We start from the raw sequence: 13153 nt of genomic DNA, 5'->3' as shown, positions 1-13153 counted from the left end.
ACTGGGTATTTGGTGAAGGAACTAACCGTCAAGAATATTCGGCTGCGATCGATTTTGTGTTCTCTCGTGACGATGCTTTGTGGTTCAGGAGACTATATTTTGTAGACAAGTGTGTCAGGATGATGTGATGGCGCTGTGGGCTTACCCTGCTCGTAGCTCGTAGTTTAGTTATTGACTCCCAACGCACCACAGAGCTTTTCTCCCGTCCGGCTCCTGACAGCGCTGTCAGAGCAGGGCCGAGACTACACATGTTGGGACCCTAGGCCAGATTTCCTTTAAGTTTCAGATACATTTTTACCATACATGAATATAAGCATGATTATAACCACATAACATCAAGCACAAGTTAAACTGCAATTAGTCAGAAATTTGACCCCTACATTTTCGAATACCTATCGAAAATCTAGCAACATCACAGGTGTTTTTATTATGTAGGATTTAGAGCAGGTATGTTGTATGAGACTGCATTAGTGTAAGGGCAGGTCGATCATTTTTGTTTTTTTTAGGGTTTTTTATATCATTCTGTAGCCTCCCAGTACGGTTCATTATGTATCCAAAAATAAAAATTCAGGTTTTGGAAGTAAGTTGCCCCTAGCCCGTTGAATGTTCCTCTCCTCTTCATGACTAAGAGTTGCAGGTCTGTGTGCCTGTTGACCAGTTGTGGGGCTGAAGTAAGCGCACACACTAAGCGGAGAGCAAGCCACAGCGGACAGGATGAAGAGTCTGCTTTAGTTGGATTCACAGAAAAATCGGCACCTTCCTGCAGGGTTGTTTTTGTGCTGTAGAACCGCTGTGAAATAAAGTTTTAATTATCGGCTTCACTGCTGTGTTCGAACTAATGCCACTTCCTCTCTTCATTATTCATCACGAGATGCTACTTTGAATTACTTCTTTTTTTACAAATGGTAACCAACAGATTCTGCATAGTGTGCTCTTAAATGAAACGTAGCATGATTTTCCAGCTCCAACCTCGAATCTTCCACGCTAACGTTTTCATCTCTCTTTTTTGCAAACAGTTGAGTGGGAGTTTCCATTTTAAAAACCTGGAAAAGAACGCAAACGGAGTCAGCCTTTAACCAGGTGTACCCAATAAATTGAATAAATTTAGTATTGTATTTTATTGTGCAATAAAATAGAAACTGTACATAGTTTTGCTGGATATATTGATCATATTAACTTTAAATTACTAGGATAAAAATGTGTTCAGTTGTGGTAAAGCTTTAGACTTACACCTCTACTTTCCATCAAAACAGCAGCCTTTTACTATCTGAAAAACTCTTATTTGTACATCTTGTTCAAAGGTGGCTCAAAGGAAGGGAAGCTGTCACTTGTGTTTTCACCACATGAAGAAAACTGTCACCTGTCGCCTAGACAAAGGATAAAGGAAATATGATTGTTGAGTTTTCCAGTACCCAGCATGATTGAGCATGATTGTCCATCCAAATAGGGCAGAGAGATGGCTCGTTACTGCTCTCTGGATATATATAAACCCATCTCTCAGTGCATGTAATCTGCTTTTACCTGATCACATAAGTCTAAAAATGTGGATTCAAATGCAAATGTCACATTTGTTTTTTCCATTTAGTCACAATATAGCAGGGCTGAATCACCATGACTCAAGGCCCTTCTATTCTCCTCAGAGATTCATGTTTGTTGTTTCGCAAGGTGAAAATAAGAGCGTGAGCCAGCAATTGTTTAGCTAGAGAGACATCATCTGCGTTCTCATTTCTGTTTTCCTTCTTGAAAATGAAGGTTTGTCTAACCCCTGCTGTGCTCCCACACAAGAGCCACGTGACACCCGGAGTAATGATGGAGAGCTAAAACGTGATGCTTTGTCGCCAGTAGACACGATGTCAGATCTGGCAGTAGGTTGTTGAAAGGCTGAAAGGTTATGGTAAAGCACAGTGTGAGAAAGTGTGGGGGAAGTAACCTCTTTCAGTCGTGGTCTATTGCAGATGGGAGGTGTTGAGGTGTTTGTCTCCATTCTGACCCTTGCAGCTTTGTCTCCACAGACCATTATGTTACACTACAGTAGATTACACAAGTATTGCTTTCAGTTTAATGTATTTTTGTTGTTGTCAGGTGCATTTCAATTCCTTCCTCCCATTAGACTTAAAACAAGGCAACATTTAATCAAATTAGCTGTGGAAAGACAACTATAGATAAACAAATGCTGCATTTTTTCTTAAAATTTCATCTGAATCTCTTCATTTGCAATCCCATAAGGGCAAAACTGTTCTTACAGCTCACATTTCAGCAATCTTTCTGGGTCAGAGAGAGTTGTACGGCTTGTTCTCTGTTGTATTTTCCTGCCATAACTGCTGCATTTCAAATGACGAATCCAATTTACTCTAACAGCCCATTTCTGTATTTAACACCCTGAAGCTCAGCTGACCTACACCAGTGGGTTTTTAGTGGTAGATTAGAGTCGGCTCTTGCCTCTGTGGGGAGTCATGGACGCTAAAACATGAATAAAAAAGGATCACATTATTGTTAGACCAGCGCATGAGCTGGCTGGATGCTAGCTCTTTATTAAAAATGCAATAATAGCCAGTCAGTGTTGTCCACATCTGATATGATGGCGGTTCCTCCACACACAGGTCACACAGTCCATATGTTTGTATTACTTTTGTGTGAGATGTCTGAGCAAGAAAATCATTTTGTGTTGCGTGGGAGTATTTTACTCAACGGTAACAAAACTCGCCTTAGTCGGCCATAAAAAATAAAAGCAGAAACGTTGCTCACCCACCATTAGTCTGGCTTTCAGTGGATGGTTTTGCATTGTCAAAATCAAGCCTGAGCCGAGTATGTCATGCTCATATTCAGCTGTGTGCCCTGGAGGCAAGCCCCTAAATCCCCAAATGGAGCTGGAAAAAACTGACAGGCTGTATGATTAATGTTACGTACTGTATGTCGAGTTGTGGGTAGGTGGGAGGCTTACAGGAGCTTCCAGTGAGTTGTTATCCAAGTTTGACGGGAGACATGATTTAAAGAGGAAAATGCAGAATTTATGTCATAACAGGGATAATGTCCTCTTGAGAAACAGTCACAGTGGTAAAGACTGTGCTGGTAATTACTTGAACTTACTAGAGATTGCCTGGCTGATTATCAGGGCCTATATTCAGCATTTTTTTTTTTTCAATTATCGGTATTGCTGTTTTTTGCGATTGCTGTAAATTCATTTTAAGATCCCTGACTTTGGCTCTGATGCACCAGTTCTCTCTCTGTCCGTCACTTCTTTGGGGTCTCACTCAATGTCCTGCCCAAAACACTATCTGATTTGTTACACGTCATGAGTAATAGCCGAGCAACACTGAATATTCTGAATCTGCAAAGTAACTTTTAACTAATGTTATCAAATAAATGTAGTGGAGTGGAAGTATAAAGTGGCAGAAATTTAAAATACTGAAATAAAGTCCCTCAAAATTGTACTGAAGTTGCTACTAAATTTTGATACTAAGATTTTTATTTTTGCTGCAAATGTATATCGGCTCCTTGATAATTAACAATTTTTATCTGTATCGGCCCTGAACAAAACATATCAGTAGCTCTCTGGTACTTACTATATCTTGTCTTCCTTATGAAATACATAAAATTCAGCCACATACTCTTAAACATCCACTCACTACTTGGCAGGATCAGCCTCTTAGAGAGCTGTAGGGTAAATGTTTGCTATATATATTGACCTCCCACTTCCTCTCACACATCTTTGCCGTGTGTATGTAGCCTGTGGCCCATTAAGTACAGTGCACAGAGAGCACAACTACACATGGCGGCTCCATTGTTCGCCCAGAGAAACAGAAATCAACCAGACCTCCTACATGATAGCTCAATGGCCTCAGGTTTTCTGTCAGCCAGGTTGTCATTATCTTGATGGAAATAAAAAATATTTCAGATTCCTACCGGCAGTGTGATAGCTTGCTATTCCTGAAACTAAGAAACTGAGACTACTAAAAAATTATTTACTTTTACATTTATAATAATGAATCTTCAATATAACATCTTCAATTTTAGATATTTGATTTTTAGCATGAATTCAAAAGCTTAACTCCATCTAACTCATCGCAAACTTGTTAGGAAATGATCTTGCGTATATATATATCTGTATAAGCACTGTGTATATTATGTAAATCATTTGGTAACCATGGTTACATGTATGCACATCACCGCTTCGGAGACACTGATAATAATTTTTTTCTTCATGAGCTCTCTGTGACACCAAAGACCATAAATGTGTTAAGGAGCATTAAAGTGCTGCATTACCTGCTGTCAGTTTTCCCCACTGCTGGTCCATGTAGTGCTGCTGCTGATGATACAGGCTGATATTTTGTCGAGGTACATACTCACATTATCCCAAATGTTTCTAACATTAACCCAGAGAAATCCACAAGTTTACTCAAAGTAATGGGGCATTACATTTTGTCGCCTGTTGCTATAACTTAGGGGATAGAGACAGAGAGCGAAGAAGGAAGTCGGTGAATGAGTGTAAACTTAATGTGAATAAAACTTTAAAACATCACGTTGTCTGTGAACATTTATGCCTAAGTCACATAGATCGTTTTTCATCAGCAATGGTTGTCGATGGTGTTTTCATCAGCCAAACGAGTTTGATCGCAGGATCAGTTGTGTTTATTTACGTAACTCAAACAGCAAGATTATAACTGTACATTAAGCATTAAAATAGCAAGCAACAGCATGCCCCAAGGTTGTGTCTGCGTGTCTGAGTTCAGGTCAACTCTCATTAAACTCACGATCGCCAGAGATACTGGGTGTTTATTCCTCTTGAAGGTTTCTCTTTGCACCCGACTCTTGTCTTCAAAACGAGCTGGGACTGAGCAGCTGCAGCGGCAGAAAACAAACAATGTCATTTGTTTTGATAGAAAGACTCCCAGCGGCAGATATTGAATACAGTGCATTTAAAAATTATGATAATAAATGATACTGTTTTAGTTTGACATAGGGGTCTCTTTTTTCCTTTCTCTGTTTGTACGGCCGTTTGTTTGTTTATTGGATTTTTTCTCAGTTATTCACAGTACAAACAGGCCCCATGTTAGCACTAATAAACTAAAGAAAATGACACATACCCATTGTATAAGCAGGGCCTAGAGACTGAAGTAACCAATAATCTGTCTTAGTTGATATTGTTTTCGCATCACATTACCAAAAATCCACTGATACTTAGTGATCTTGGGACTCTTTGGGAGCTGTTGCTCGTTTTGCCTGGTGGATTATTCATACCGGGGAATGAGTGTGTGTGCGACAAAATGGCAGAACAAGCTTGCTCATATTAATGCTAAATAATGCTGCAGCGTGCCCAGAGAATCTGTACTGCTGTCAGATCTAAAGAAATAAACCTTATCTGCTGTTGAACATTGAATTTTGAGTTATTTTACACCCCCCAAGACAGAAACTAAAAGATGAGAGCATTCAAATCACTTTCAAGGCTGTTGGTATCGGCATTGATTTTAATAAATAAATTCACTTTCACACCATCACATGTACACACATACACGTTGTGGTGGTGTGTCAAATGGTGCAGATTGTAATTCCACACATACTGTACAGTAGAAGGTGGAGGGCAGGTTGTCTCTGATTTCCTCCTCCGCCTCATTCTGTGTCTCTGCCTCTGCTCTGCTGGAGATCCTCCTCACATCTTCGTCCTTGTGATCAGCCTGCTTCTGTTGTTCCTGTTTCTTTCTGTTTTCAATGACTTGATTGAAGAGCAAGATGTTTTAAGATGCTACAACAAGTGTAATTTTAGGGGTATAAGTATAGCGAATAGCCTTTTTGTGTCCAATTTTGAAAATGCCATACGATTAGGTAATTGTTTCTAGAAAATGCCTGAAACACTTCACTGGGAACCAGTGGATCTATCTCAGTTCACTGGTAGAAGACGGTTTTGAATAAAAAGAAATGCTTGAATCTGAAACCAAGTGATTCCCAAGACACAAGATTGTTTTAAAGTGTAAATGCTATTTCAGAGGCTTTCACACCCTGAGGGAAAAAAGTACAGTTCTCATGGAAAACGCTTTGATAATTTAATATGAAGAAGTTCAGATTTCAAGTTCAACAGCTATTGGCAGCTTCAGTCTGAAAAAAGTTAAATATATTATTGCATTTGAAAGAAAAATCTCTGTATTTCTTTGTGCCCTGCCAGCCTCTCTGCATCTGCTTCTCATGTCTTTTTTTGTGTTTGAATAATGGTTGCTGATGCATCTTTTGTCTGAGCTGAGCGTAGAAGTGGAAGGGGTCTGACCTTCCCCTCCTTCTCCTCTTCATCACCATGTCTCTCTCCCCTCCTCCTCCTCCTCCTCCTCCCCCTCTTCCAGTGCCTCTCTTTCTGGAGTTTAAAGATAAAAATCTGAGGTATGTTAGTCATTTTCTGGCCGAGCGGCACCACACGACCAGAAAGGGTGTGTGTCAGAGATGGAGAGCAGCTTGAGAGCGTATGATGTAGGAGTTGAGTTTGCCTGGCAACAGGTGAAAAGACTGAGATGAGACGGTTGATGATCGTAGCATGATTTGAGCTTATCTCTCTGCTGTAACCACCTCTGTCTTTCTCTACCTCCCTCATCAATCCGAAGCTGTCTTTTGATGAGGCGTGGATCACTTTGACAGCGCGACTAATAAGTGAAAGCAGTCATCGTCATAAAAAATGCATGGTGTTGCTCTGCAATTAAAAAAGGCCTCAGGTTTGATGTTGTTGACAGATTCACGGTGGCGAACTGCACCGGTTCACTGAGTTTCCTCTCGAAGGTGTTCACATTTAATGTATCGCACGTGGTGGTATGTGCGTCGCATGTTTGTTGTGTGTGTGTGTGTGAGAGAGGAGTGGGCTGTGGATGAGGTCCGCCTGATGTCAGAGGTTGGTGTTGATGTATGAGTCATGACGGGGGTGGTGGCGGCTGGTCCGACCATTTCACGACAGATGGTGTCAGTCACCACGGAGGGGGGGGGAGGTAAAATGAGAGATGCTGCTCATTCAAAGGTGGCTGATTGTCGGTGTGCACTGTAATGAAAAGGTGGTCAGGCAACTCCTCAGTAAGATGCAATTTAACTTGTTTTTCAAAGACTTGCCACTTTTCTACTCCAGCAAGAATGCACTCTGCAGGGATTAATACTTCTCAGTGTTTGGAGTGATTTAAATTTAAACATTTCCATAAATGGATCTTGACAAATCCCTACTTCACATTTGCTTTGGCACCGGCAGCATCGTGTACTGCCAAAGCAGCTTATTTGTACTTGCGCAGCCATTGCACACCAGTGTTAGCCTTTTTTGTGACCCAGTATAATCAGCCTATTGACTTGTGGTAGGCTGAATATATTATTCAGTTTGCATTGCTCCAAAGAGCTTAATAGACCTTAACCTAGTGTTGCGAGTGTGTTGATATATCACAGGAGCACGCCTTTAATTATGTCATTATCTCCCTGATAATTTATTTTAGGGAGAGAGTGAGATGCATTGATTAATTGGCCGACATAGGAATTGGCTGATATTTGCCATGTTGACTGCCATCCGCCTATTGGCAAATAAGATGACATTCACCGATAGCAGCGGCCGATGTTTATCTGTTGTGGCACATTCATGAGCTACTAGCTCGTAACAGCCCTGCCATCAGTTTGTGAGGACATGGAAGCACTGAAAATGTTTTACTTTTCAGTGGCTTGTTGTGTAGCAAGCGTAAAAGCTTATGAAGCTTTTTTTAAAGGTTAAATTAAAGGTTGTTTCTTAAATGTGTATGATTGTATTTAATTTTTATAATGAAGATTTCTTTGTTTCCTGGCAAATTCACAGAGTAAAACTTGTGGATCGAGAGATGTGTAGAAGAAGACTAAGGGCCGAGAAAATCAGGACAAAAATAACTTTATGAAGGTCTTTGTACCGAAACGCTATGAAAATGTATTCTTGATTGCAAGTGAGATGAACAGAGTGCAGGAGTTTCTGTCCTGATTTTGTTTCCTTGCAAAAAAGGAGTCATAAATGGCAAGAAAAATGTTTTTATTTCAAAATCGGTATCCTCGCAGAATTCGCGCAGCCTTATGAAAGAATTATACTGCAGTTAAAATTAATACTAATTGCAGGATCAAATGATTTTCTCACATTTGGTCAACCATACTTATTTTTTTACTCGTTAAAATCAAAGCAGCAGCAGCAGCAGCAGCATCTAAGTCATCTTGTCAATCATTTCACATCGCAGTGGGGGGAAAACACTTCCACCCACAGAAAGTCAACTTTGTTCTCATTTTCTTTCATCTGAACTAGTTCACTGAGGTTGTCATAAGCTCAGGGCATTCCTGCATCACCTTAACAAGGGAGACTAATTATGATAAAGTCAAATCAATTCAGAAAAATGTGTGAATGTTATACTCATGCATTAATGTAAAAGTTGTAATTGATTTGAGGTTGAGCTCATTTTTAGCTAATCATTTTCTTTATGGATAAATCTGCTGATTTCTTTTCTTTATTTAAAATTCTGAAACTAGTGAGAAATGCTGTCACCCTCAGTGTTTTTTTGTCAGACCGGTTGTACAGAGCTCAAAATTATTACAAATAAATTAAAGTAATTAAAAAGAAAATAACATTTTGGAACCATGAAATCTCAAATGAATGAACTGGAGAAATGTAGCAGAGTTGAAGTAGAAAGTGACATGACAAGAAAACACTTGAGAAGGTGTTCTTGACGGTGACGCACATCAAAGTGCAATGCGGCAAGTTAAAAAGAGGTCCTCCTTGAGGGAAAAGTGCAGAATTTATCTCACAGGCTGGCCTACTTTTAACACGCCAAATATCCTTGCTGGAACTTGGAGGTTTGAAGGGGGCTCCCCAAAGGCTTCTGCAGGTGGAGTTGCTGCACTGTGGTGGCAGCGAGCCAGTACAGCTTACTGTCATTATGTTACAGGTGAGAGGAGAGCTGAACAGAGCCGTTTTACTAAAATTGTTACGTTACAATAGAGACGCAGCCGTGGGAAAATATAAGATTTTATTGCGGAACATGATAAAAAAAACACCCAAGATCAGTAAATCGTGGTGAATTTCCACTGTCGTACTATAGTGAGTATCCTTGCATGCGTGACTTGTAAAAGCTGTCTAGCTCCGTAATGTACAGTCCTATCTTAACTGTCTAACGTTATTTTGTATTGTCACAAGGGTGAACCCAAATCTTCCAGTTATTCTAATATCGTTTCTGAAGACTTGGCTTCCCCATTTATCCCCACCCAAAAAAATTTAAATTGTAAATACTGTGGATACCAAACTAAAGATGTTTGTCCTGTTTGTAATTCATTAAATATATTTGTTTCTAAAGAAAGTGATTCCACTTTTAAGAGTTAGAAGCTTATTTTGATGATTATCAGGATAATTGGGACATTATTTTTTTTTATATCATCCAAATCCCATGTGCAACAGATAACAAAACTCACAGTTAAATGTATTAATTTAAAATGGTGCTACTTTTGCTCAGATGTAGCTGTCTCTTTCTCTCTCTCGCCTTGTTACCTCAACCGCTATGTCTTTCAATGTGCGATTATTATTAATATATGATGACATTTTGACAGTTTGGGATTTTGTTGTTATCAAATCAATAATGACTGTCATCAGATGCTGTCAATAAGCTGTGTACTGTCACCGAACACAGTCCAGTTCTGAGGCTGCTTTGTAAAGCTGGTTACTTGTAAGGATCCCTATTACACCTGAACTTACCCAGACATTACCCGTCAGAATGCGAATGCCCGAATCAGCTGGGCTGCACGTTAAACAGACTTTCCCTGCCAACTCCCAGATTGAGGCCATGTGTGAATAGAGCAGGTCTTTGTCCGGAGAATTCACAGCAACCAAGTGGATGTGTTGATGATATTTTCTGTCATACGACTTGCGTGAAACCAGAAGGATACAGACATCCAAAGGTGAAGAAGAAGGATCAGGAAAGTCACGAAAACGGCAATAAAAATGTGTGATTATTGGAGACGACAAGACTTGGGAATTTCTCTCAGTAGGGGTTGATGCTGAAACTGTCAGACAAATTTTCCACAGCGTACTTTTTGTCCGCTTTTCGCACCTTTTTGTACCCTACAGGTCAAATAAATTGTTTTGGAGTGCATACACTGTATATTTTTTGCTCTTTTAATAAGAAGCGCACTACAGCCCTATGTACTGTAACCTTACACATCAGTATTGGTATCTGTCGATATCTAAATTCAGGTATCGGAATCAGATCACAACTGAGAAAAAAGTGGATCAATTAATCTCTAATTTCCAGCAGGTGAGAACATATCTGACACACTCCTGTTGTGTTCAATTTGTGTGAAAGGGCCAGCCTGATTCTCGGGACATTGTCTTGACTTCATATGAAGAAACAGCGGAAGAATACTACATAGTGTCTTAGGGCACAGGATGTGAAAACCAAGTCTGCTGTAAGTGGACTGTATGCCACAGTTGTTTCAGCTTAGTGTAAGATTCTTTACTCGAGATAAATTAAGAGAATCAGTGCCCTGTATCACAAATGTGAGCCGGATTAGAAGAATTTCAGTGTAGTTTAAAAACGAACTCAACACCAGGTGAAATATTATTTAACAGAGTTTAAGTCTGAGTGCAGAACACAACCTGAGTACACTTCTGCATCACTGCAGCGAAGTAAGAACGTGCGGTGCTGGGGGTTGACAAAGAGAACATTTACAGCTGATGTTAAAGTGGTCGCTAACATTTGGAAAGGTTGATAACTGTGTTTGTGCTTCTTCAAGTTGTAGTCACTGATGAGATAATAATTACTTTAGAACAGGATCAGTAGCAGAAAAAGTCAAATGGACCATGCAAAACGGAAAGTAGTTTTCACTTTGGTGTCACCGCCGAGTTCGGTTCTACTTCAACATATACATAAGCTTTTCCTTTCTATTGTTAACCCAAAATATAGCCAGGCATTATATTCAAAATAGACTTTTAGCCATTTAATCCCATTGGTAGGTCTCAAAAACTTAGGAGCTATACAATATGTTGCATATACCAGTTTATTTTCTTAATTTATGTCCTCGATTGAAATGTTTATTCTCTTTTAGAGGCTGCCAGAAATATCACTTTGTCTACGTTGTATATCACCTTTTGGGGACGCCCAATGCGAATGTTCTAAAACCTTTTGTATAACGTTGCTAGTTAGCGTCTCGTAAGCCCAGCAAATTAGAGACAGATAGATTGTACATCAAGTTTTTTTGTGAAATGAGAATCATGAGGTTAAAATGCTAAAATCAAACAGCCCGTAAGTGGCTCTTCCTTCAGTGGCATTGATGAATTAAGGCCAGTTTTAAAATTAGTCATCGAAAGTGGGTTTTGACGTGACGTCTTCATTCAGGGAGAGGAAACCCAGGGACATTACACCTTATAATGTTCTGACACCTCATATGTGCAACGGCACAGAATATGCTGCACATAGTGTTAATTTTGTCCCTGTGATCCTTGTATTCTTTGCACACCTTCTAGATCGTTCCAGACGTGAAATTAGCGTTTAACACATGCAGAGAAATGGAACAGTGGTAATTTTATGCAAGGGAAATGTTCTGGTTTGATAAAGCTGACAGTGAGAGACCGTTCAGTGTGTCTCCACCATTTATTTGTATCAGGATGTTCTGGAAACTTAACAGTAATAATGCTCCCGTCTGGCTCAGTGTGTACAGTTGCACACTGTGCAGACTGTATGTCCATGTGGGGGATGTTGATGTTGTCACTGGTGCATAATAACTTCTCCACACTAAATGTTACTACAAGCAGCAATGACTCAGGCATTTAACTGTACGACTTTTGCAGACACACTTCAAACCCTGCCAGTAGTTTCAGTGTCACTTTTATTTGTAAAATATTCACATTGAAAAGTAATAGGCATTGTTAGGGCACTGACTTCACAGAGGCTCACAGCACTAGCAAACACACAGTTTATTTAGTGCACATGCATCATGCTAGATTCAAAGCCCTTACAATAATCACGTTTCTTTGCACTTAAAACTCAACTTGTCATCTTGGCACGATCTGAGGAAGAGTTTATTTTTCTTCGGCCTAATTTGGATGTGGAGTTTGCTAATCCGTACGACACAACAATGAATGCGCTGTGGTTTTTCCTTCAGGCTCCAGAGAGGCTAATAAACTTAAACACGAGCTATTAAACCAACTTAGCACAACACACACAGTGTATAGCAACACACACACGCGCACACACACACACGCACAGATTGTAGTAAAAGCTGGATGGTGCATGTCACGGCTTGTTTTGAAGGCTGTCGCAGCCGACAAAGCAGCAGAAGCAGTTCTTGTGCAGAGACAAATCCACTGATAAAGCTGTTGATGTTCAGAATCTCAGTTTGTTCCCTTCGTCTTCTCGATGGAAGGATTTGCTGTTGGCTTGCCCTCCGTGTTACAGGGTGGTGTGATATTTAATCAGATGCAGTTAAGACATCATAAATGCTAAGTTGTTCTGGATCATTCTGAATTGTATAAATACTAGCTGACAAAGCAGTGTCAAGGTTGATGCCAAAATCCCTCTCTACTGATAACTGTAGATTAACCCAATCTTACCCAATAATGATCAAATCCTGTGTTTGTAAGACAGCATTGTGCAGTAAAGATATAAACACCGTGAGACAATCTAACCCACCCGTTCTCCTCCTCCTACCCACTGACACATTACAGCTCAGCACATGTTACAAGATCTCCAAACCAATACCTTACATTAGGTGGATATAGACTCAGGCACTACTCCTTTCCCTTTCTGCCTCCCCCTCTCCTCCTCATCTGTTACCCTTCATCCTACTTGACAAAGTGCAGGGCCTCAGCCACCACCACAGAGCCTTTGCTGCTGTCGAGGCTGGTGACCAGCTTGAAGCCGGATCTCAGTGCTAGCATCACTGTCTCTAGTTTCAGACAATCAAGTGTGCACAAGAATGTGCTGTCCTCCTTCAGTACGAGCCGCGAACCCGGCTCCGACTTGATGAAGTGTCGGAATTGGATCACGTTGGACGACACCACGAATTCTTCCGGAAAGCCGTCCAGGCGACTCTTGGAGATCTGCACCAGCCGCGCTTTGATCTTTTCGAGGAAGATGGAGTCGCTGCAGTATACCTTGAGGCCCTGCGACCTCTCGTGGCTATCCGTCACCTCTAAAAACGCGGCCTCCCG

At 40.5% G+C, this 13153-nt stretch overlaps 2 protein-coding genes across 2 annotated transcripts in view; one reads left to right on the top strand and one right to left on the bottom strand.

The window, feature by feature from the left end:
- LOC311262222 (general transcription factor IIF subunit 2-like) overlaps positions 1-13153 on the top strand; it is a 44591-nt gene that overhangs the window by 11815 nt on the left and 19623 nt on the right. The gene's annotated exons all lie outside the window — the stretch shown is intronic.
- kctd4 (potassium channel tetramerization domain containing 4) overlaps positions 11813-13153 on the bottom strand; it is a 2042-nt gene continuing 701 nt past the window's right edge. The window contains exon 1 of the mRNA XM_084361476.1: positions 11813-13153. This exon is cut by the window's right edge and continues 701 nt beyond it. Within this exon, the coding sequence (XP_084217602.1) occupies positions 12785-13153 (369 nt within the window). The 3' untranslated portion in view covers positions 11813-12784.

Source organism: Pagrus pagrus (assembly GCF_965226575.1).
Source record: "Pagrus pagrus genome assembly, chromosome: 9".
Classification (NCBI taxonomy): Eukaryota; Metazoa; Chordata; class Actinopteri; order Spariformes; family Sparidae; genus Pagrus; species Pagrus pagrus.
This window is presented reverse-complemented; position numbering and strand designations above follow the sequence as displayed.